The sequence below is a fragment of the Acomys minous genome (assembly GCF_964271855.1).
Source record: "Acomys minous genome assembly, chromosome: 2".
Classification (NCBI taxonomy): domain Eukaryota; kingdom Metazoa; phylum Chordata; class Mammalia; order Rodentia; family Muridae; genus Acomys; species Acomys minous.
The window spans coordinates 124,535,194-124,560,920 of NC_140484.1; the positions used below are offsets into that span (position 1 = coordinate 124,535,194).

Here is a 25,727-nt window from a genome sequence, read left to right on the forward strand (position 1 = left end):
TTTGAATCTTAAAAGTCATCATATTTTGAAAGAAACAGAATTAATAATTGCTCATAGTATAAAGAACATAAACTGGTATTATGCCATGTAATCATGAGTTAAAGTAAATTAAATTTAAATTTAAAGAGCCCCAGTGTAACAGTGTGACCTTGATCATCTTTTCAAAATTTAATTGATACATTTTGGGCTTAATATTGAGGCCCTGATTTCATTATTTCCTGATTTGGACCATATCTTGGCAACTGGCTAAGTGATTCCCAGAAATAGTGAATGTTTCCTTTCCAGGTTAACTTTCCCATCACTCCATACTGCTTATGCTATAGTGTTTCTGCCTAGATGCATAATTTCTCAAAAGAAAGGTCCTGCTGCTCCGATACAAAGTTGTCTTTCCTGAGATCTGTATTTCATGTGTGGATCAGGGAGGAGGGAAAAGTGAGAATGCCAAATTGTGAGGAGTATTCGTTACAGTGAGGCTCCATCCAAAAAGGGCTTGTAACACAGTGTACAGTCTTGTAGCCCAGCTGTGTGGAGCATTGATTGCTTCTGCCTAGAGCAGGGATACTGTCAAGTTGCTCTGTGAGTTGAGTCATCTATTGACAAAGAGCTACCAGCCCGCAGATAATGCTGTGCAGAGCTGCTCTCGCTGCTCCCCCTGCTCCCACTGCTCCCACGATGAACCGCTTATAGCAGCTGTCAAAGATACTGAGGCATCCACAGGGAAAAAAAGACTTTTACAACTGCCTGGAAGAAAGGGGTGTGAGGAAGGAAGCCTTTCTATGCTGAGCTGACCAAAGAAAAGAGTAGGCATCAGTGCAGTATGAATGCATACCTCACCAAGCAACACAGCTGCAGCCGGGGGTCCGATGGGATGGATGCTGGCAGGAGTGCGCCCACCCTCATCAGGGATGCCCACTGTGCCTGTGGCTGGCAGAGGAACGCTCAGGGTCTCGGCTACAGTTCCCAAACTATGCCCTCCTCAGGACCTGGGGGCCCAGCTTCAAACAGAACCAAGCTGGTCACCTTGTGGGACAGTGTACGGAAAAGCCCCCACAAGACCAGCACCAAAGGAAAGGGGAATTGTGGGGAGCGGTGTGCCTGCCCACATGGTTGGTTCAGCCCTGCACAGGTGAGATTTTTCTTTGTGACTTTCCTTCTGTGTTGTAAGAAAGTTGTGTTTAAGGTCAGGGTGGCTCGAAAACTTTGCTGAGTCCTTTGCTGACTGGGTTTGTATGCTTGGAAAAATGTTAAGCAAAAAAAAAAAAAAAAAAAAAAAAAATGCTTTCTAGTCTCACACGTGTTTGTGGTTTTACACTTCTGGGTGGTGGGTAGAAATCCAGGGATGCTGTGTGTGGGTGTCAGTGACTTTTCCTCCAGTTCATGTTTCAAATCCTCAGATGATTTTTAGTTTTCTGTAGCGTGGTCTGTTAGCAGGCTTCTGCTCCTAATCGCAGTTCGTTTTTCTTTTCAGCCTCCTGTTAAAAGTATTATTATTTTAAGGAATAGAAAGAAAATGAATATTAATCAGACACTTTCCACCGTGATAAAAATAAGATTTTTTTTATCAATTGAGAGACTTGATTGTGTTATTAGGTTTTACTCTTATGATACTATGTGCCTTTTCAGTTATAGAGAAAATGTGTTTCTATCACATAGCTCATTTTACAAATGAAAAGACTAATTGGAAGCAAGAGGAAAGATTATCATACTTAGAATAAAAGAGGGGAACATATTTAATCATAGAGAAGCAATAAGGTCGTTTATATTAGGACTACAACCATTTCTCTTACTAATGCCTTTCTTAATATGTGCATATTTATTTAATTTGATTCCTGAATTTCTTTTGCACTCAAATTACTAGCCTTTTACCAGAAATAAATTGAATTTGTTTTTGTTTTCCTGCATCCATAAAAGGGGGGGACAACTCTTACAAATGTTATAAATATAAATAAAATGTACCTGTAGTCACCCTCATAAGCACAGAGAAGAGATTATTCTTAAATATGCACTGGAAAGAATAAGCTGTGTTTGCAGGGGGGAAAGTCTCAGTTTCAATATTTTAATACAATTCAGAAGTATATATTGATCACGAATAAAATGTTATGATCTAAGAGGTGTAGAGGGTTATTTCTATAATAAAATTTCAATAATAATTTTTCCTAAGTACTTCCAAGAATGCCATATATCACTAATTTTAATAGTATAGTTATGTGTTCATGGCAAAGCACATGGCTTTTTGATTCATTAGTAGGGAATTAGAAGCTTTACTTAGGAAGACAGAATCTCAGATCTTGTTTTACCAACTGCTCCAGCTTTAAATGGAACCTGGTGTTGGGAAATGTAGTTGAATTTTAAAGTTAATATGAACTCCAAACTGAAAAAGAACCTTAACAATTGTGATGATTCTGTGAACTCATGGACAAAACATTGCTTTAATTTTCTTTGACCTATATGTATGCATAGGTCACATTAAATTCTCCTAAGAAGTTAAAACTTACTAAAAACAGATAGCTTATAATTTTACACGGATATATCAAATTTGGTTTATTATTTAAATGCCTTTTTATTCAAGAAGTAACATGCTTTTCATTCTAAAAATCAAAATTTCCCAAACCAAAATCTTTATAACTACTTTGTAATAACAACATAACAAAAAGAAATTAGTATATCTTCTAGCCAAGGAAAATGTCTTTCTTTCTTCCTTTTCTAACCAAGTCTGCTTTCTGCTTTCATGAAATTTATAACCAGTTAATACATTTAGCAAATGAAATAGACTCTGCCCTGGCAATTAAGGAGCCAGTGACATATGAGAAGGGAATAAATTGAAGCAGCCCAATCTCCCTTACTCCTTAGCATATATGCTTGTGGACTTTTTTTGTCACTCACTTTGTTCTTGGCTATAATAGTTATTGGTTATAATATAACCTCTGTGTTGGAGTTATTATCCCATATTGTTTAAGCTTTGCAGTGACAGTCTTTCCTCCCCAGAATTCTCTTTTTTCACTCTTTCTTATCTCAGACTTGCCGAAGTTCTGTGCCAGACTGATTAGTTCCTTTCTTACTTTTTCGTACCCATCCAAATAGATAAAAAGGAATAACTTTAACTTTTCAATGCATGCATGTGCATAAATTTAAAATATGCATACAAATATATCTAAAATTTAACTATTTATGTGTACTTGATATGTATATGCTATATTGTGTATGTATTTTCATTCACATATAAACAAATGCATGTATTCAAGCATGTAGCTTTATATATGAAAATTAATGTTCTATAGCACTCTTAATTTATCACTGGTAGAATATCAGCTTACTTTCCAAAGAATACTTCATTCTCTTCACTTGAAATGTTTCTTCATTTAAAGCTTTCCTCTTGTCATTTAGGAAATGAACTATGGTGAAATATGAACATGAATTTGTGTGTGTGTGTGTGTGTGTGTGTGTGTGTGTGTGTGTCTTATTTCATTCATATGTACACTTGTAGCACTTAACCAGTATCTTAACTATATGGATATGTCTCATCACTCAACAAGTCTGCACAATATCACAAACACAGAAATGTGTATGTGTGTGTGTGTACATGCATATACCTGTTAAAATCTGTTCTGAGAGTTTTAGAATACTATTTTACTCTGTAATTTCAAAATGAACATAAAATGTTCTAGTACCAAGGGTGGCTGCTTGTGGCACGAAAAATAATCTTTGGTAAAGAAAGACGCAAAAAGGTGATGTGCTCTTTAGAATGACCCACCTGTAGAATGAAAGGGGATTGGAGCATCTTAATGTGTGGTAGCTGAGGTCCTGTGCTCAAAGATACTTCCTCTACTGCATGGAATCGACAGTGTGATTTCTGGGTGCTATAACAGAGGTCCATGGTCATGATCTGACTCCCTCCGAAGGCTCTTTGCCAACTCCCACCTTTCAGGGGGAGCTGAATACTTAACAATAACAATAACTAAGAAGACTTTGTCATTTTGTTGCTCTTTGGCTAGTTTAAAAAGTAGCTCTATCTCTTCTCAAGTAAGTTGTTATTCCATTTGAATCTGTATAATTAATTTAAGAATAATAATAGGTAAGAAAAATGAATAATTTTAGCACCCAGAAGTGCTGGACTGGCAAAATCACATGTTCATAATTGCTTATGTGACATTTTCCTATTTCAGCCTGAAATAGGGAGACACAATGAAACCATGCAAGCTTGGTAATCATAGTCATAAGTATTTGTTCCTCATTCCTCCATCATCCATTGTTTATTCAACTACTAAATACGGACTGCCCAATGATATAGCACTGGGACACATTCTGTGGGTATTCTAGGAAATCAAGTAGACTACTATTATTACTTTAGAGTCCATATCATATCACAGTCTACACATTTGGCAATTATATCATGACCTGAAAGTTCCCAGGTATGTAGCAGTTACTGAAATGTGCATCCAGGCCATTCAGGGTCTGTGGAAGACTAAGAGAGCAAGATGCTTTGTAGAAAAGATATTGCTTCTCTTTATAACCAAGTTTTCCATTTTGTAAAATGGTGGTATTTTTTATTAATTGATTTATTTAATCACGTTACAGCCTGACCACAACCTCCTCCCTCCTCTCCTCTCAGTTCCACCCTGACATCTCCCTTCCCCTCATCCCTCCTTCTAAGAGAAGGGGAGGCCCACCATGGGTATCAACCCACTCTGGCACATCAATTCACAGCAGGATTAAGCCTGTCACATCCTCTCCCACTAAGGCCAGGCAAGGCAGTTCAGCTAGGGGGAAAGGATCCAAAGGCAGGCAACAGAGTCAGAGCATGCCTACTTCCATCATTAGGGACCCACATGATGACCAAGCTGCATATCTGCTACCTATGTGTAGGGAGCCTAGGTCCAGCACATGCATGCTCTTTGGTTGGTGGTTCAGTCTCTGTAATCCTCCAGAAGCCAAGGTTAATTCTTCTGGTGTCCTTGACCCCTCAGGCTCCTTCAATCCTTACTTCCACTCCTCCACAAAACTCCATGATCTCTGCCTATTGTTTAGCTGTGGATCTCTGCATCTATTTCCATCAGCTTCTAGATGAAGCCTCTCAGAAGACAGTTATGCTAGTCTCATCATTGCAACTGTAACAGAGTATCATTAATAGTGTCAGGGGTCTCAAGTTGGGCCAATCATTGATTGGCTTTTCCTTCAACCTCTGTTCCATCTTTATCCCTACACTTATCATATGTAGGACAAATTTTGGGCCAAAGATTTTATGGGTAGATTGGTGTCCCCCTTCCTCTACTTGAAGCTTTACCCAGCTACAGAAAGTAGTAACTTAAGAAATTATTAGAATTGTGTATATAAATTACTTATGACAGTGGTTTTACCTAGTAAAGGCTAAGTGAATATTGTTTAACTCCACAGTCAGTGCAGCTATTATAATCTTATTTTGCCTTATTTCATTTTCTTTTTTTTTTCATATTTCATTTTCTTGACTCACTAGGAAGAGAACATATAAATTAGTAAGGGCTCTGTAGAGGTAATATTACTTGGACTAAGTTGGATTGAATCTTGACAAAATTAAAAGTTGATAAAAAGAAGTAAACCTTTAAAATTGCATTTTTTTCTTTGAAAATTATTCTTACTTCCCACTGTCCCCACATCCATATTTTATTATTGTTTTGAGATCCACCTAATTCAACTGGGTGGACAAGCACCTATGTTGAAGTGTACATAGATCTGCCCACCCAGAATTCTTGGTCCTGTAGTGCAGGTTTATCAGCACAGGAAAATAAGGAGGAGGGTGGGTCCAGACTAGTTAATGTCTTGTGGGTCTGGATAATAAGCCCTGAGTACTTGCTCTGCTGCTTCCTATGTGTTGAGCCTTCTAAACCCAGATTTCTCTAATCCTGCTGTTTTCCTTGCTGACATCCAAAATCTTCAGCTCTATCTTACCTAGGTTTCTCTTGCTATGACAAAACACCCTGAAAAAGTACCCAACAACAAAGCACTTGGGGAGGGAAAGGCTTTTCTCTCCTTTCAGGCTATCATCTTCTTTTAGTCCATCATGAGGAGAATTCAGAGAAGGAACTCAAAGCTGGAGGCAGGGACTGACTGAAGCAGAAGCTGTGGAATAGTGCCTCTTACTGGCTTCCTCTTCACTTCTTGCTCAGCCTGCTTTCTTATATTCCCCCGGACCATCAACTCAGAGATGACATCACCTATAGTGGTCCAGACACTCCCATGTCAATCACTATTCAAGAAAACGTCCCATGGACTTACCTATAGGCTGATCTTATGGAGGCCTTTTGTCCATTGAGGTTCCCTCTTCTCATCTGACTCTAGTGTGTGCCAAGTTCTCTCTATGTGTGTCTCTCTGCGTCTCTCTGTCTCTGACTCTGTCTCTGTCTCTGTGTCTCTGTCTCTGTCTCTCTCTCTTTCTGTCTCTCTGTCTCTGTCTCTGTCTCTGTCTCTGTCTCTGTCTCTGTCTCTCTCTCTCTCTCTCTCTCTCTCTCTCTCTCTCTCTCTCTCTCTCTCACACACACACACACACACACACACACACACACACACACACACACATACACACACCAAAACAAAAACAAAACTAAAAACAAAAGCCACTATGCTGTACAAGCATTCATGGCAAACTGGCATTCATAAGTTAATGGGAGGCACTCTGGAAAGAATTTACACTTTAGTTCCAGACAATCCTAAATTTGAACTTACAGGTTCTGTGTGATCTCCTTTCCTTACTATCTGCAAACAGCGGGAATACTCAAGAGTCCCCACACAAAAAAATTTTGCCCATTTGCTTCCTTCCCTGTGTTCTGATTTTCTATTTTGTAAAACTTGGGATCAGAAAGTCATGGTACAGAGTAATGAAATGAGAATATAATTTCTATAAAGACCACACAGCATGGCACCTTGAGCCTAATTGTTCAGCACATGGTATTTATTGTTTCCAGTGATGTCATCATTTTATATTTTCTTAACCTTAAGAACTTATTATCTTCCTGCATGCTGCCCTTTCATTAGAATTTTATGGCTCCCTTTTAATGATGAAGGTTAAGCTAGGCAATTGTCCAGAAAGTTTTGGCATAGGTCTATACCACCAGAGTGACATTGTGTCCTTCAGGGATCTCAGAAATGTATAACTATGGAGAGAGAGAGAGAGAGAGAGAGAGAGAGAGAGAGAGAGAGAGAGAGAGAGAGACAGAGACAGAGACAGAGACAGAGACAGAGAGACAGAGACAGACAGAGACAGAGACAGAGAGACAGAGAGACAGAGAGGGACAGAAGACAGAGAGGAGGAAGAAGGGGGTCAAATATGATTATATCAATGAAAAACTCATTCCTATGACCTTACATTCAAAACTTACCAGAAAATAGATTTTGCAGCTACCTCCTGTTGGGCGGTGGGCTGCGTTTGAAATATTCAGCCAAGCTCTGTAAATTTACATCTCCCTCAACAATCCTTTGGAATTAACTCAAAAATGAGCATTTTGAAACAACGTTGAATGGACAGCTTTCAGTACAAGAAGCAAGAGTCCCCCACACTGAACATCAGCTTCTGCATCTGCCCCATCAGAAATATCTCATGTCTTCCTAGAGCTCTTTGTCTTCTCGAACAATCCCCCTCCTTACCAAAGGGAGAGAAGCCTTTTTTAAATTTTTATTTAATTTCTGGGAAACACCAGGCACTCTGGGGAAGGGAAACACAAGTCAAGGAAGAATTAAAGTTCCTGTGGCAGGCCTGAACACCCCTGCTACCCACATCACTGGATGCTGACATAAGCAGAGCCCTCTCCACAGGGCAGAACAAGGAGAAAGTCAGCACAAAGGGAAGGAAGGAAAAGGGAAAGGTTTTGTGGTGTCTCCTGAGTACTCCTGATGCCCACTGATGAAACACTGAACTAGGGGCCTTACCATACTTGGTATTACTTTAACATTTACAAAACCCTACTCTAATCCCCATAGTAAGCAGTAGAAATGACATTCCAGAGTTCCTTGATCATAATCACATTACTAAAAGGAATGAAACTGATTTTAACTCGATGTATGTTTGGCTCACATACGCTTGCTACTACATCTGACAGGTGCACTTGTTTTCAGCCCTGCGAGGTAGACGGCAACCACTTACCATCCACCACACACACTACAGACTTCTATCATTGTACAATTTATCAGAAATTTCCATAAAGCTTTACAGTAAAGGACATGTATGGAAGAAGCGTTTCCCAACTGGAGAAGCTGAATTTCCCTTCTGCGTTATTTCTTTGTCTTTGGGAATCCTTAGTAAAGCCTTAACAGATCCTTGTCCTAACTCATCAGGGTTAAGGATACCGCTAAGTTGAAGCATTGAAATCTGTGAGCACCAACAGCACAATGAGATATGTTTCGTGGCCTCAGTAATCTGTGCTGTCTTCACATTGTGTTAGGTCTGCAGTATGTGTGGTGAGGAATTGGGATGGACTGGTAAAAATAAACAAAACAAAACAAAACCAAAGTCTGTGGAGATACTATTGCGCAGTGTTTGGGACTCTCACACTTTTGTTCTACCTGCCTATGCATGGAAGCAGATAGAGAACCAATGGCTAATACTCAAATGCCTCTCTGAGAGCAGCATCTGCATGGGCGGCCTTGCTCTTTCTCATGTCCTTTGATTTGCTATTGCTAGTCATCGGGTGTTGCTCACTGGGGCTCTGCTGCATTTCATTTCTTTAAATTCTCAAATGCATCTTGATGCTTTATAATTGTGTCAAAACTGGATGGGGACTTCATGGCCACCTGATAGATTTTTCAAGTGAGAGACCCAAGCCTAGAAAAGTTAAGAGACTTACCCAAGATCATTTGGCCTAGAACTGAATTATCTTTTTACTGTTCCAAGATGCTCTCCATCTCAGCCCTCTCTACTCATCTTCATGAGGATTTCTGTCAAAAAGGTTATTAGGCATGCAAGTTGTTGGGAATTAAGCAAAACTTTTAATACACGAACTTAATTTTTTATTAAGAAATAAGACCATCAGTCCTGGAAAATAAGAGAGCCACTAGAAAACATTATTTACTGTGATTTTTGTGTTTGTTTGATTGGTTTGGTTTGGTTTTGGGGGGAAGTAGTTTTGCTGTGTGTGCTGAGCTAGCCTAGAACACATGTCAGTCTGTTTGTATCATAGTCCTAAATGCTGAGATTATAGGCATGAAACACAGATTCAGGCTTAGGAAAAAATTCAAATGCAGGAAGATGCTTTTGTGTTGACAATGTTTGGGATGTTAGACTGGCATTGAGAAGTAGGACACTAGGGACGATAGATACAATGAAGTAGTCAGAGCAGTCTTATACGGCAATAAATTCCACCATGTACATAGTAGAATTTTGAACATCATACTGGACATTAATACATATTATCCCAAAACACAGTACCTAAATCTAAAATAAAGCTTATGTTTTTGAATAAATGTAAAATGTTCTTTAAAAAGTTTACTAATCATTAAATTTGTATATATACAATTCCTGTATATATAAAGGGACCTTTGTACTTAATCCTATTGTTCTTATGTGGAGTTTTTGCCATGTTGTTGATTCTGGTCTTAAGTTGCTTCTGTTTTGTGTAGAGCATCTGTGATACCCCTCCTCGGGACTGATCTGCACATGGAAGTTTCATCAGCAGATGTGTAACTGAGCAGATTAAGGCCTTCTGCATGTAAATCTATAGCCATCTCTTGTTCTGTTTACATTTATGTTTTATTTTATTATTTGACTTGTATAGGTTTGGGATGTGCAATATGATCTTGAAATGTGTGTGTGTTTGTCGTGCATTATGGCCTGGGCAGCTAACCAACATCTACATCATCCCAAATAGTTAACAGTTTTTTGTCATAAGAACAATTTTAAAGCTTCTAGTTATTTTGAAATATGCTGTACTATGTCATTTACTATAGAGTCACCAGTGCAGAAGGTAGTGAGATGTGACATTTGTAACTAAATGTTTTAAATTAGCAGAAATATAAGATTCAGAAGCTCATGAAATCCCGTTGATAAATTATTTTTAAAGCCTTCATGACATACAAAGATGTGTGGTGTTCATAGGTCCTATTTGTTTTTAACTTTTTCTGTTTTTCTTTTATCATCATCCATCCTCATCATCATCATCATCATCATATCATCATCATCACATCATCATCATCATCATCATCATCATCATCATCATCATCATCATCATCATCTTAAGCATTTCTTGCACCCAGCAAATAGCCCAAACACTTATTGGTCTGCAAATCCTGGGATCAAATCCAGGGCCTCATGCATGTAGACAAGTGCAGCACCTCTAAAGCTTATTTAGTCTACTAATTTGAATATTACTCTGGTTTGTCTGCATAGCTTGTATCAGCACTTAACTTTATCACCTCTGAAGATGTTAGATTTTTAAATTTTAATTATTTGCTTTTCTTTATTTTGCGGGTCTTAGAGGTCAGAAGAGAGTTTTATATCATTTGGAACTAGGGTTACAGGTGATTGTGAGCCACCTGACATGGATGGTGAGAAGTAAATGTGGGTCCTCTGTGATGGCAGCAAGCTCTCTTAACTGTTTAGCCTCCTCTCCAGCTCTAGATTCATGTTCTTCTTATTATCTATCTATCTACTTATCTATCTATCTATCTATCTATCTATCTATCTATCATTTATCTATCTATTAGTGCCCACTTTTAATCAAGAAATTGAATTTTGAAGTACTGTAATTCAGAGGCATTGACTTTACAGGATAAGAGACTTCACTCATGGACAAATGGCAGATAGATCTATTAAAATATACATACATACATACATACATACATACATACATACATACATACATGAGTGATATCCAGCTAGAAAACTGCCTGTCTGGTATGCCTTTGTTTATTTTTAACTAATTTTAACTGGTACATAAAATTATGAAAGATGCGCACACTTTGTGGGGACAATGGTATACTAGTACATATGAATATGACATAAGAGCCAAGACAAGACTAACTTATGTCTCCTCAACTGTAAGCTTCATATAAAACAATTCTTTAAATGTTTAGACCAAGCTTAAGATAAGATTGCCCTAAGTTAATCAGTCACAGGCAGCATTTAGTACAGACATGGATGTAAAGACTCTGGATGGGCTCCTTTCATGCTCCTTCTCTGGAGGCTTCAGGGATGCACAGTACATGTTGATTCCACTTGCCTTGCATGATGGGCTGAGAAGCATAGTCCATGGCATTATTAGAGACCAATGTGGCTATGACACCTCAGCTTTTCTGTACGACTGTCTTCCACATGGGTCACTTAACACCTTCTTTTGAAAGTTTTATAGGTAAAGCTGAAGAGATGCTCAGTGGCTATTTAAGAGCCCTTGCTGCTCTTTGAGAGGACCTAGGTTCAGTTCCCAGAACCCATGGGGTGCTCCAGGAGACCCTGATAACCTCTTCCGGCCTCTTTGTGTATGCACATAGTATGCAGACAAAATACCTAACACATGAGGAGTCATAAATAAATAAACGTTTTATCACCTATTAAAAAAACAAAACAAAACAAAACAAAGATAAGATTGCCCTGCCAGGCCACAGGGAAGAGAACATGCTCAGTCCTGATAGGACTTGATGAGCTAGGGTGGATGGGGAAGGGGGGCTCCCCTTTTCTTAGGAATAAAGGAGGGGGATGGGTGAGAGGGAGGGAGGGTGGAACTGGGAGGTGATGAGGGATAGGGCTATGACCAGGCTGTAAATAGATTAATTAATTAATTAATTAATTAATTAAAAATAAGACCTGTTCATTTGCAAGAACATTCTTACTTTGTCTACCTCAATTATATATAATTTTTTTTCAGATATTCTTTGCATCAAACTATTTCCTTTAATCTATCATTACACATGTCTGGCATCTTGATGTCCCATTTAAGTCCACATTTATTGCTTATCAGAACATGCAAGCATTTTACTCTTTCAACACATTATCTATATAACTGAGTCTTCATGCTGACATACTGGAAGGCAGTACTTTAAATGGTGATTTCCCCTCCCTTTTACTTCAGTTGTTGCACTTTGTAAAAAGAAAAATTCCATGTAGGCAGCAGTATTATCTACAAATGCCGTTTCACATTAAGATAGGAAGAAAATTATAATTTATTTATTATGTAGTTGAAACATTCACTCCTATAAGATCAGAACCACTGAGTCATACATTCAAAACTGTTGTGGGTTTTTAATTTGCCCTTCAAAAGTCTAGAACTCAGCAAAGTGCAGCCTGCACACCAATTCCAGCCTGCTCAATATCTCTGTATGGATCATGAATTAGGAAATTTTAAATATATTTTAATAGCTAAAACATCACAGGAATATTGGACCAAACATGAGAGTTATATAAGATAATTGTGTGTTATTATGCATAAATTAATTTTACTCAGTCAGTCATTACTTTGCATACAATTAGTAGCTCTTTGGGTGTTGTAACAGCAGAGTTGAACAGTTGCAATAAAGACCCCCAAGGACTCAAAGTACTTAAATAATTATTACCTAACTTCACAGAAAGCTGCTCACTGACTTCTGCCTAGACCAGCTGATTTCCATTTTCTGCAGTTGGGCTACTCCTTTCCGACTAACAAAAACTACCCATTTTAAGGTGTGGTTAGAGCCTATCTTCCTCTTCTTTTAGCTCTCAAAATTCCCTAATGTGGCATCCCATGTTATTAGAACATTTCCTTGTATTGTGACTAGTCAGAGCTCTACTTACAATCTTTAAGATTCCTCATATCCCCTAGCTGTCTAATCATACCTTTGCAACGATTCTTCCAATGCCATTACATTGAATATACCTCTCTGTATGCTGTGTGTATCTATATTGTATACCTATATAGAAGCAGTATTCACATTAGTGTGAGTTTTGTCTTCCCTTGAAGCAGATCCCTTTTCTCTTCTCTGATACTTTTCAAACATTGGAGCAACTACTCAGAAATCAGTTGTGACTTGATTGCTGGGGTGGGTTGTGAGGGGGGGGGTCCCCTTTTCTGAGGAGTAGGGGAGGAGGAAGAAGAAGGGGAAAAGGGAGGAAGGGTGGGGCAAGGAGGAGAGGAAAGAGGTGGCTATGGTTAAGACGTGAAGTGAATAAATGTTTCAAAAAAAAATGAAATCCGTCTCAGCTAAGCAAGTAGGCTGTACAGGGCAACAGACAAGGCAGATTACTGTACTGTGAGAGCAAGTCAAAAAAGCAAAGGGACCTGACTTAACTTTGTAGTTTAATGTAGGAGTCAGTCCTCCGCAAGGTTGAGATAATCTCAGAAAATATTGTCTCCTATTTAGTTCCCGTAGACTCTGTTGCAGGTTCTCTAATTACTTTTCTCTGTCATTTCTGTTACTAAAAATAAATGCTCAAAAAATTGTAGTTAGCCCCGCCACATTGAAAACCTATGAATGAACACATTCTTGTACTTTATAATGGCAGCCTATGGTTCTCATTAATGGTGGACATCATTGATTACTGTAACCCTAATGTAGATATGTTATAGTTCCTTGTCCTCACAAATCTATCTCCACAGAGAATGCATTGTTTCCTTGTTTTGTTTACCTGGCCACAGTTGTATCTAAATATGGTCGTATTTGTATGAGTTAAATGAGGAGTTGATAATGTTAAGTTGTGTGGTTTCTTTTCTTTTCTTTTTTTTTTTTTTGAATAGATTTTTTTCTCACATAATCTATACTCTGAATACAGTTTTCTGTCCCTCTACTCCTCCCAGTTTCTCTTCACATCCCCTCCCATCTGAATCCACACCATTTCTGTATCTCAGAAAACAGACAGGCTTCTAACAGATAACAATAAAATAAAACATAATAAGAAACCCAGGTGTGGTGGTGTACACCATTAATCCCGGCACCCAGTGAGGCAGGGGCAGGCTGATTGCTGTGAGTGGAGGCCAGACTGGGCCACAAAGTGAATCCAGGACAGCCAAGTCTACACAGAGAAACTCTGTACTGAAAAAACTGATGGATGAGTGGATGGATGGATAGATTAGATAGATAGATAGATAGATGATAGATAGATAGATAGATAGATAGATAGATAGATAGATAGAGATAGATAGATAGATAGATAAACAGATGCTAGAAAAAACAAAAACAAGACATTGGAATAGGACAAAACAAACATAAATAATAGAGTCTGAGAAAATGCATAAGAAACAGACTCACTTGTTCACACACTTAGGAGTCAGATAAAAACACCTGTCTAGAAGCCACAATACAAAAAGAACTGGTAGGGTAAAAAGAGAGACAAAATTACATGTTTTTAAAATTACAATTATATTGTCAACATTTTCCCATGTTGTAAATTATTTTTATTGGTGTAAGTTTTAATGACTACCCAAATTACTTCTAAACATAAAGCGTATTGTTGGGCATTTGCGTTATCTTTGATGTTTTCTTTTTAATTTGACTATGAAAAACACTAAAGTAATCATTGGTGTATATGGGATTTTGACCCTAATTCTCATAATGATGATTTTTTTTTTCAGAAAGGGATCACTGAATAAAAGGTAGTGAAAGTTTTTTAGGCTCATACTATTTGCATAGCCCTTCTATCAATATTTATTTTACAATTAATTATTGAACCATCCCACATCCCAAAGCACTGTGTTAATCAGTGAAAAGTGAGAGACGGCTTCTTGCTCCACAGAGCTTAGAATTAATTGCTGAATTACTTCTAAGAAGGTTTACATATTTATGGGAGTATATGAATGTGTGTTTCCTGCTGTAGACTTAGTCATTTAGCCTTTGTAAAAATCTTCTTGAATCTGGTAAAATAAAAAGTACATGCCATTGGTAATTTTGTTTTTTGCTTTCTTGGTTAATTAGAATGCACACTTTTGATGTCATTGTTGGTAGTTTTGGTACCCTGCAAAGCCATCTCTAATAGCTCCTGAAACAGTAGTGCAGAGGTGACAGTTTAATACAGGGTCATGTTGGTCCATTGAATGGATGGGAGGAAGTGCAGTAGTGCAGAGGTGACAGTTTAATACAGGGTCATGTTGGTCCATTGAATGCATGGACAAATGGATAATTGGATGGATGCTTATACATACAGGACAATAGTTTCTGTTTAAGAGTCCTAGTGAGAAAATGTTCACCTATTCTAAATATAGGAAAGTACTTTATACTTCACTAGGTTCTTAGGTGACCTGTGTTTTTCTATCACTATACTCTTTCCTTGACCCTGTCCTCTGGAAGGAATGGGGCTAAACATTTGCCCTCTCACCCTGATGTAGATGAGCAGGCTTGTAAGGTTGACAGAAGCAATGGTAATTTATAGTCTAACAGGGTGATACACAGGCACTATCCCTGCTTCTGGAGAGTTTGCTAGGAGTCCAACATAGACTTTAAACTGACAATAGGAAAACGTGAGGGAGTGTATATGCAAAAAGCCGTGGGGAAATTTTCCCCTTTTAATGTGGTTACCTATGGGTAAGAGTTGAATGAATCCAGGTGGTGGTGGTCCATGGCTTTCATCCCAACACTTACAACTGGGAAGCAGAGGCAGGTAGAACTCTGTGAGCTTAAGGCCAGTCAGGTCTACAAACAAACATAAATAATAGAGTCTGAGAAAAGGCATAAGAAACAGACTTACTTGTTCACACACGTAAGAATCAGATAAAGACACTAAACTAGAAGCCACAATATATGCAAAAAGAACTGCTAGGGTAAAAAGAGAAACAAAATTACATGTTTTTTAAATTACAATTATTCTGCCAACATTTTTCCATATTGTAAATTATTTTTTGGTGTAAGTTTTAACGACTACCCAAATTCTTTACCTACATAAAGCCATATTGTTGGGCATTTGAGTTATCTTTGATGTTTTCTTTTTAATTTGACTATGAAAAACTTTAAAGTAATCATTGGTGTATATGGGGATTTTGACCCTAATTCTCATAATGATGTCCTTTCTCTCTAATAGCGTCAGGTCGAGTTCCTGAGAAAATGTTCTTTATGTGTAGTGATGAATTCTCTTCTATGATAATTATAATCATGAAAACAGGGCACCAAATAATTTTTTAAAACAAAGTGATGTGTACTCCTTAGCAGAACACTGAAGGTTTTCTTCAATTTGACCTAAACAGGAGTTCAGACCTCTCTCCAGCCACTTCTGTTGTGCTCTGATCCTGGCCAGTCACTTACTGTCCCCTGATTCCAAAAGCCATCATGCAGCCTCTTGCTAATTCCTTCCTCTGTCTATAATCACACTCTCTTTCCCTGCATTTGATGTGATCACACTCACCATTAAAGGATCATCTCTCATTGTGTCTTTTCTGAGGCTTTCCTTTCTCTGTGCTCCCAGTAATGTCCTACAGATGCCTGCTTTTGAGTTAGCACTGCAATTACTTACATGCCTGCTTCATCCATCGCACTGCAAGCTTTGTGACATCACCCTGTTATTTATTTCTGGACTCTTAGTGCTAAAACAGAAGCTAATAATTTGTAAATAGTGGAAAATACTATGTCTTCAAGTATTGGTAGAGAGGGGAATTGTCTTAGGCAAGTCAGACTAGAGAATAACTTTGTTAGGGTGTATGGTGATTATTCCCCAAACTGAAAGCCCAGATAATCATTCTCATCATATAATAGAATAAAGCCAAGAAATTTACTCACTCTCTAATACTGTGTGTGCACGTGCGTGTGCGCATGTGTGTGTGTGTGTGTGTGTGTGTGTGTGTGTGTGTCTATGTCTGTGTGTCGTATAGTATTTCATGGTAAGTAAAAACTATGTGTGTCACTGAAAATATAATTGTCACTTGAATAGAAATACCCATAGTCAAAAAATCAGTAATAATTTGTTTAATAATTAACATAAATATATTACTATGGATTACATGAAACCCTCATCCCTATACTTGACAATATAGCAATAAATACAATAGGTAAACTAGTGGGGAAATACATTTAACAAATATTATTTCTTTAGATAGGGATGCACTACTGAAAATCAAGCAAGACAATATGGTGTGATGAATAGGTTAGAAAGCGCTTCTTTAAATATATGTTAAAGAGACACAAGGAATTAATGAGGAGGAAACAATTCAGTTGACAACTGAGAATGAAAGTGTAAAGGAAGAAGCCCTGTGGTGATCCTTAGTTGATATTACAAATAAGCGAAAGGGTATCAGCAGCCGTAGGGTTGTATAAGTGTTGTATATTCTTGCGATACAAGAAAGCTGGTGTGGAGAAGGAAGTATAGAGGTGAAAGAAAGAGATAGAAGTTGAGTTAGGTGAATTTTGAGACATGTAGACTTTAGAGGTCGTGAGAATATTTCATTCAGATTAAATTGTCAAACCACCTTAAGGAAAGAAACACCACAGTCTAATGGCCATAGTGATGTTGAATTGTCAGGGACCTAATTAAGATGCTATTTAATAAATCTCCTATGAAAGAAACAATGGTGCCCAGACTCAAGTGCTGTGAATTTGAAGGTGCATTTTTTGTGTGTGGAGTAATAGATCAAACTGTAGATTTCAGAGACAGAGTGTGACAAGTAGATCATGGCCTGCCAGAGTTATGATGTTGACTCTTCCCTCCTGCTTTAGCTCCTCTGATATTTTTATGAAGATGGCATTTAGAATATCTCATTCAAATGCATTGGGTGGTGGTTACTACAAATGTAATAGGGTAATCAGCAGAGAGATGGCTTGAATGGGACACTGAGAAGAAAATAATCAGTTAGCCCTACAGAAAGTTATTTTAATATTTTATAGTATGCAATTTCTACTCTCCTTTCATTTTTGAGTTCAAATATAAAATTGTAAGTATATTTCCAGAACATTGCTCATGAGATTCATCAGAATTTTCTCCAACTCTGAAAGAGAGGTAGGGTAAGAAATTTGGTCATTTTAAAATTAACTTTGTCATCTTCTAAAGGTTAAGATTCAGGTGGACTTCTGTAGTCATTTTTCAGTTTTATCTTTTAGGGCTTGATACTGTTTATATTCTATATGACGTCCCAAAATGATACTTTTTTTTTCTACCTTTAAACTTAGGGTTATTCTCAGGATAGTAATGACCAACTCATAGCTTCAGAAACCAGCTTCAGCCAGGGGTCACAAGTAGTTTCTTTGTACATTTAAAGCAATGGAAGAAACAGAAGTAGAACCTGGGAGATCTAAAAGCATCCTCTCACTGAGAGATACCTGTAGCCAGAGTGGCAGCAACTTGGTATGAATGTTCATTGTCCTATTGCAACTGTATTAAGGAACTGCATTACCTTGACAGAGTAAATACATGGTTTTCTAAACAGTTTCTTGTTTCTGATCAGTTCATAAACTGTATGTTTCAAGGGCCCTGCTTAATTCATAGCTCAGCAGAAATCACATCCTGGCAGGGCTGTGTTCAGAAACCTGACACTTTCAATTTGTAGTCTTGGTCAGGTTTACGGTTCAGAGGAGAATGAGTAGAAGAGGTCAGTGGAAAGATACAGCCTGGGAATGAGGAGAACCGGCCTCTCGTAGCTGTGCTGCTGCAGCCTTTGAGTCACCCTAGGCATGCTGCAGAATCATAGTGTCTGCAGTCGACCATAGAATGAGGAAGTTAGACCAGATGAAAACGTGACTCATGTTCCACTATGTCATCTTGCAATGATTCATGGGGATTCTCTGAACCATGAGCAAGATTTAAAGAGAGAGAGAGAGAGAGAGAGAGAGTGAGAGAGAGAGAGAGAGAGAGAGAGAGAGAGAGAGAGAGAGAGAGACAGAGACAGAGAGAGAGACAGAGACAGAGACAGAGACAGAGACAGAGAGACAGAGACAGACAGAGAGACAGAGACAGACAGAGAGACAGAGAGAGAGACAGAGAGAGAGACAGAGAGAGAGACAGAGAGAGAGACAGAGAGAGAGACAGAGAGAGAGAGAAGTCTATAGGAAAGTTCTTTAGAAAAGAATATGGGGAAAATTAGTAATAGATGAATAAGGCAAAAGATAGGCATCCCATATTTCTTGATAATTCTATAGCCTAGGAATTTAATCATGATGAGTGATTATGTGACTGATTTATATAATAATTATTTAATGTCTGTGCTTGGTTAAGCATTTTTCATATATAGTTATATTAATTTATGTTGGCTTCCATAACCAATAAGGTCGATCACCTTTTCTCCAGTTATAGATGAGGATATTGGCCTTTGGAAGCAAAGTAAGTTGTTGAAATTTATACTATAACAAGGACTAGATTTTTTTTTTTGGACCCTGGGTTCTGATATCAAAGGATTAGTCTTTTTTAAAATGATTTGATGATGGTGGTGGTGGTAGTAGTGGTAATGTGGGTGGGGGGAAGTCACCTGTGTGTGGAGTAGTGCATGTGAGTGTAGGTGCCCATGGAAACCAGAAGCATCAGATTCCTCATAGCCTGAGGCAGAGGCGGTGTGAGGCTGCTGGTGTGGTTGCCAATCTCAGGTCCCTTGGAAAAGCAATGCACACACTTAACTACAGAGCCATCTCTCCAGCCCCTGTTCTATGCAAATTCTATAGAGCTTCTATGTGTTGATATTGACTTTATTTATGCATGGATGATAAATTTAAAGTGATCAAATATTTAACAATTTAGCCATCACATTGTTCAGAAATGCTTTGATAGATGACTGTAAATGTTGTGGCCCAAGGAGGAAATGGAAACCATACAGTGTTCAAAGTAACTTAAAACTTTTCTTGAAGTTCTGTGGTACTTTGTTTGTTTGTATGTTTGTTTGTTTGTTTGTTGCGGGGGCAGGGTATTTATTTTTCTTCGTAAAGCAGGATCTTGTAGCAGGAGTAAATGTTCCACATTCTGAAAGGCGAACAGCTTTTTTTTAGTTTCTCTGAAATATGGAAAAATAACTGAAGACCATTTTAACATAAGTAATCTACCCTTGGCTTAGTGTCCAGTGTAGTGACTACTGTTGTTCTACCCAAAGTGCAAATCCATCATATTCAAAACACAACAGATAATATCCATAATACCCGTTGTGTCCTTAGCCCTTCATTGCCACTTCCAAAGGGGGTGATTTTGCGCTCCTAATTTTTTCCCCAATTTTTATGATGGACAACGAGATATAAAAAGCTAGCTCATTACTTCTCCTGCATAAAAATTTTAAGATGTAAACCTACACTCCTTGATATATTAAACCATGAGTGCTTATTCAGCAGGATAGAGCTCAGTCAGAGTATAGAGAGTGAAACTTGAAGCTGAGAAGGCAGGGAGGCAAGAGTAGATGAGTCATGGGAAATATTGGCTACCCTGGAGATTGATGCCTCTGTCTGCTGCAGGGCGTTGATTGCAGGCAGATCCTTTTTATCATGGCGATCATGATGTAGGTGGGGAGGGAGCGCTTGCAGTACAGAAGAAGCCCACGTCATCTTTTTTCTTCTTTCTTTCTTTCAGTCAGGACATCCAGCATGATGGGTGAGATCTGGCTAGTCTTTTAGACAATGTCTTTTGAAATTAGGTGTGATTGTTTCTGATGAGGACTAGATTGTCCCCATAATCATCTCTTCATTTCAGAAGCAGCTGGGCTTCCTTTAAGCTCCTCCTGTTGGATCTCACTATATGAAGTTTTCCCACACCCTGGGCCCTGTGAGGCTTCTCCGTTATGATTTCACCGTAAGCTGTGGTGGCTGTGGTGGCTCATCTCTGCCACCTCTTCCACTGGATTTAAGGAAATGTGGGAATGTATTGCTAAACTTCTTTGCAGATATCTTACTGTGGAGTGTTCCAATGACCTTAAACTGGTCTTTTGGAACCGATTCAGCACAAAACATATCCATCCTAAAAGCACTTGGATGGGTTTAAGTACATTTCCTTCTATAAAATGCCTTACCATATTTCAGTTAGAAATACTTCCGTGGCACCACACTTTGTATAATATAGTCCAAGTTTCTTAAAACGATGATGGAGTCCACACATGCTCACACTGGCCTGCTTGAAAATGGTGCCTTCCAGTCTCCCTAATCAATTCACCCATAGACTCATGCCATGTTTTCAATCCACTATGTACTCTATTCATAAACATTTATTTTATATCAAGTATGATGAGATCAATAAATAAGATATTTTATATTAAGTTCAAAACCTGGTATGATTTAGATGTCACATTATGAAAACAGTTTTGAAAACAAGATTTATTACTGATAATAACAGTAGCCTGCAAGAAGTAGGTGCCACATAGGCTTTGTAATAGTTCACAGACATCTCTTATCTTCAAGTCAAGCTGTGGGATTTTCCTGCCTCTGCAAGAAAAGCAAAGCAAAGGTCCAGCAAAGCAAGGACCCTTGGGCTCTTCCTTGTTCAGACCATCTCACATTGGCATCCAGAAGGGCTCTTGAATTCTGGAGGAAACAGTGAGATGACCAATCTCAGCTCCTTCTTTCTAGCTTCTGCAGTATTCCGTTCCCTTCCCGTGAAGACAGTATGAGTGTAAATATCAGTCCCATAGCACAGATGAGGAAATAGGCACACAGAATCTTTGCCTAGCTAGATGACTATTTGTGTAGCTTGTGCCCAATAGCAAATTGGCCTACTGTTCTGACACAAGCCCTTATATTTCTCCGATTGGAGGGCTGTTTATAAAGTTGAATTATATTTGGTTTCCAGAATATAAATGAAAATGTAGATAAATGCCATCATCTGAAAAATTTGGAAATAAGTTAGAGTGTATATTAGCTGTCCATAATATATTTATCACTCTTTTAAGTCTCTACTGGCAATGTTATGTTTTGATTCCTTGACCTCACTCAAGTGTAATATTTAAAATATTTTTGAGACTTTCCAACACGAGAACTGTATATTTATATAACTTCTACCCCTCTCTCTCCATGTGTAATTCTTCCTGTCCTCCTACTCCTCAATTTTATGATCTCTCCTATAGTTATTATCATTATATTTATATGTATATTTGCATATATCCATTTAGTGTCCATATGTAAATATGTTTATGGATGACATTTTGGAATTAGATCATTTATCAGGGGACTTTCCCTGAAGAAATTTAATTTTTTTCCCTCTCTATGCTGTCATTGGTTCTCTAAGCTCCTCATCTAGGGGTAGGGTCACCTTGGCAGGTTGATGTTATGTGGGTCTTGTTTCAGTAGCCATATTGTAGATGTTTCATAGGTACAGCAGTCCTGCCATGTCTACTCCACACTAGCAGCAAGTGTTCTCATTCTCTGGTCTGTTCATCTTCTGTCCTTCCATGATGCCCTCTGAGTCTTAGCATAAGCAATGGGCATCATAGAGGTACCATTTGAGACTGGGCACCTCACTCATTCTAGACATAACTTTTCACAGTGTGTGTTTCTGAGTTTATTTCTTTCATTTTGTATACCTGATCTCAGCCAACTGTCCTTTATTTGTTTTAGCAAATGTTCAGTAATCTTCTCTATATTTTCTTTTTCCCTATACTGTTCAGAGTAAATTGTAAGACATCATAAGATCCTTAAATAGTGCACTGTGAGGAATTATAAAACAATTCTTTGCACGTCAAATGCAAACTATGTTTCGTATTTGCTGTGTGCTATATATAAATATTTTTCTAGAAATTGTCATAAAATATATGAGATGATCATTATCCTTCCCTAATTCTAGATGAGAAAACAATGCTGTAAAACAATTTAAGCTATTTACTATTACCATGGCAACACAGGGTAAATAGTAGCATTAGACTTCAAAGCATGGCTGACTCACTTTGAAATCTGACTTTTTAAATCACTGTCCTACCAAAAGTCTAATTCCTGCTTTCTAGAAGATGACTGTCCTCCTTGGAAATAGAAAAAAATCATTTTAGTTCATCTCTACAAATAACAAGGTTGAAGGTCCTAAATATATTTCAAGAGGTCTGCTCCTCCCTTTCCCCACTAAATGGGCATGTGCCTATCTCATGAGGTCTGTGTATTAAAGACCCAGTACATAAGGACGCTTATGCTGTAATTGGTGCTACTCGGTAGATGTTAATAAATGCTGAATTCCATTTCCCTCTTACAAAAATATAATAAATATTCCCAAAGCTTTCTACATTTTTAATTGAGCCTCAGAAGATCATCTGCGTGATAATAGGTTGTTATCTCTGTTCTACATTAAAGAAAATAAAGGCTCAGAAAAGTCAAGAGGCTACATCTGGTTGCATATCCATTACCAACAGCGAAGCAAGGACCACACATTTCTCATCCCTTCTCACTACATTGTGGGTACCTGTTGGACTTTTATCATGCTGGTAACCAGTTACCTATCAAGGAGAAGACTCATGAATGAGGTGTTTATTTTGGATTGAGGTTTGTTGGCAGAGTTCAGTGTGGTTCAGAAGCTGTGGCAGCAGGAGGGGTTCATAACTCCAGTGCTTGGGGGTTTACTCACATCTGGGCCGAAAAGAAAGTGGGAGCACTCAGCAGAAGCAATCTCCTTTTCTTTGTAATTAAGGCCAGTACCTCTGCTCATGGGATGGTGCTGCCCACATTTGGGGATGTCCTTCTTCCTTCTGTTAATCCTCCTTGGAAATGTCTTCATAGGCACAACCCCCAGTGTCATTTCTTGGACATTTCTTAACTCAAATTGACAATCACAGATCCAGTTAGAATCCATAAAGTTAGACAACAACAGAGGATGACCATGAAATCTAAGGAACCTCTATCTGTTGACCATAGATGTTTGATCATTCTCCTATCCTCCGTTCCCTGGCAATTTTTTTTTTTAAATCTCTCTATGGAATTAACATGATATTCCTTTAGGAATCTCATTCCCTTTGCTCAGTGAAGGTCATGATCTAAGTTGACATCTAGTCCTAATTTATTTTTGTTTTGCAGCTGTGGGTACTCAGGCTTTACTGAGGGCTATTTTTATAAACGAAGAGAAGCCACACTGACTATCATGGCAGTAAATAGACAGTTGTTGGGAAAAGCCTCCCTAGTTGTCCCTGTAAATGAAAACCAGAAAACCTCTTATAAATCCACACTACTGTGTGATTGATCTGGTTGCCACTCCCGGAGGCCTGTCCATCCAGCAAACCATGGAGCTGTTCTGTCTTTGATTGTCCTCCCTTTCTTCCAAAATACCTGACAGATATACTAGAAGTAGACGAGGTCAGTGAGGACCCACTCATCCTTCACTGGAGGCTTAGAGGATTAGAACTGTACGTCCTGCCCTCAGAGTAAATCAGCAAGGCCTAGTAGACACTCTCTGTATTTGATTAGTACTCCTAGTGTGCCTCCTCCCCCAGGCTTCAGGGTTTGGAATGCGGTTTTAAAAGGCTTCCTCCGGAGCAGAAGGGATAACTACTGGTTGGGAGTATGTGCTGCTTCTCTAGATGACTCCAGTTCGGTTCCCAGCTCTCACACTGTATAGCTCACAAGCACTGGAACTGCACCTGTGGGACAGAGGTGGCTCTCTTCTAGCCTTCCTGGGTACTGCATGAATGCCACATACACCGAGATACACATGCTTGTACACGTAAATTAAAATAAAATAGATTTTAAGGGTTGCTCATGACTCTGGGTCTTGGTGGCTCGCCTATCTAGCAGCACCCTCTTCTAGGCCTTTCACTGGTCTATTATTGCTCTAATGCGTTCCAGCAAAGTGAGTTGAGTTGTGTTGCAGATCCTCTGGGCTGCAAAGACTATTTTTCCCTATATATAAAAGGCTAAGATTGCAATTACTTTTTTTTTTTTTTTGATCCTCTACTGGCAGAGCTTTAATTGTTTTCACTGTATTAAAAACAGGTCGCAAAAGGCCAAAGTTTGGTAGGTTTTTATATTTTTCCTAATTCCCTCAAAATAGCTAGAGCCAATATTCTTTAATTCCATTTGTGGCTTTGCCATAGAAGCTGTGTTACCTAATAACTGTGCTTTTGTCTCCCTGTTTTGAAAGGATAACTTTTTTTTTGTTGCATTTTAAAGAACTTAAAAATGAGCAGCTTAAGGATTAACTTTTTAATTAGATATAATGATTAAAAAATCTTCATCACAGTGGTTTTCCTTTCATTATACAGGAAAATAGACAGTTTCTCTTTAATTAGTGTCCCTTGAAATGGTTTCTTAAATGAAATTAATCCTTAATAATAGAAAGACTCCAAAAGCCTAGAAATTTGGTGAATGTGTGTGTGTGTGTGTGTGTGTGTGTGTGTGTGTGTGTGTGTGAGAAAGAGAGAGAGAGAGAGAGAGAGAGAGAGAGAGAGAGAGAGAGAGAGAGAGAGAGAGACTACTGGTTAAAAAGACATTGGTGCATAGTACACAAATATTACACTTCTGCATTTATACTCTTTGAAGTTTCCATGTGTTGTAAAGCTTCAGGCTTCACTGCATTGCACAGATTTGTGATCGTTGGATTAACTGACTCTTACCCATGCCACTGCATGTCAGTAAACTCATTCCTAACACTTGGTTTTCTGGAGTGCATGATTTGTGACTGTGATGATAGTCTTTCAACTTTGGAAGAGTTTCCATGTCACTTTTTGACCTCATAGTATAATTTCAAACATGCTATGCAGCATGGCATGGAGTTTCCAATTGATGTATTGACATTCTATAAATGGTTTAATTTTAGGGCAAATAGTTCTTAAACTCATGAGGACTACAGTCTTAATTGTATTTCTAGATATAACTGTCTATTATAAAACTCTTATGGTTCTACATCACTTTGGGCTTGCGATAAAGCCTAGATGAATTACATGTAGCCATAGTATTTAGTTTTCTAGTCATTTAACAAATTATTCTTAAAACATATTTTCATTATACATAGTCTG

The 25,727-nt window shown here is 38.2% G+C and overlaps 1 protein-coding gene across 26 annotated transcripts in view; it reads left to right on the forward strand.

Annotated features, from left to right (window-relative positions):
• DLG2 (discs large MAGUK scaffold protein 2) overlaps nt 1-25,727 on the forward strand; it is a gene marked incomplete at its 3' end in the record, with an annotated part of 1,901,401 nt that overhangs the window by 1,171,616 nt on the left and 704,058 nt on the right. For 2 of the 26 annotated variants that reach the window (XM_084767692.1, XM_084767705.1), the window contains exon 1: nt 608-1,126. The exons of 20 other annotated variants lie outside the window; for them this stretch is intronic. In XM_084767692.1, coding sequence (XP_084623818.1) covers nt 818-1,126 — 309 coding nt within the window. In that variant the 5' untranslated portion in view covers nt 608-817. Of the gene's footprint in view, nt 1-604; nt 1,127-25,727 lie in introns of those variants that run through there. 4 more of the 26 variants (XM_084767697.1, XM_084767708.1, XM_084767721.1 and 1 more) reach the window with 3 other exon arrangements.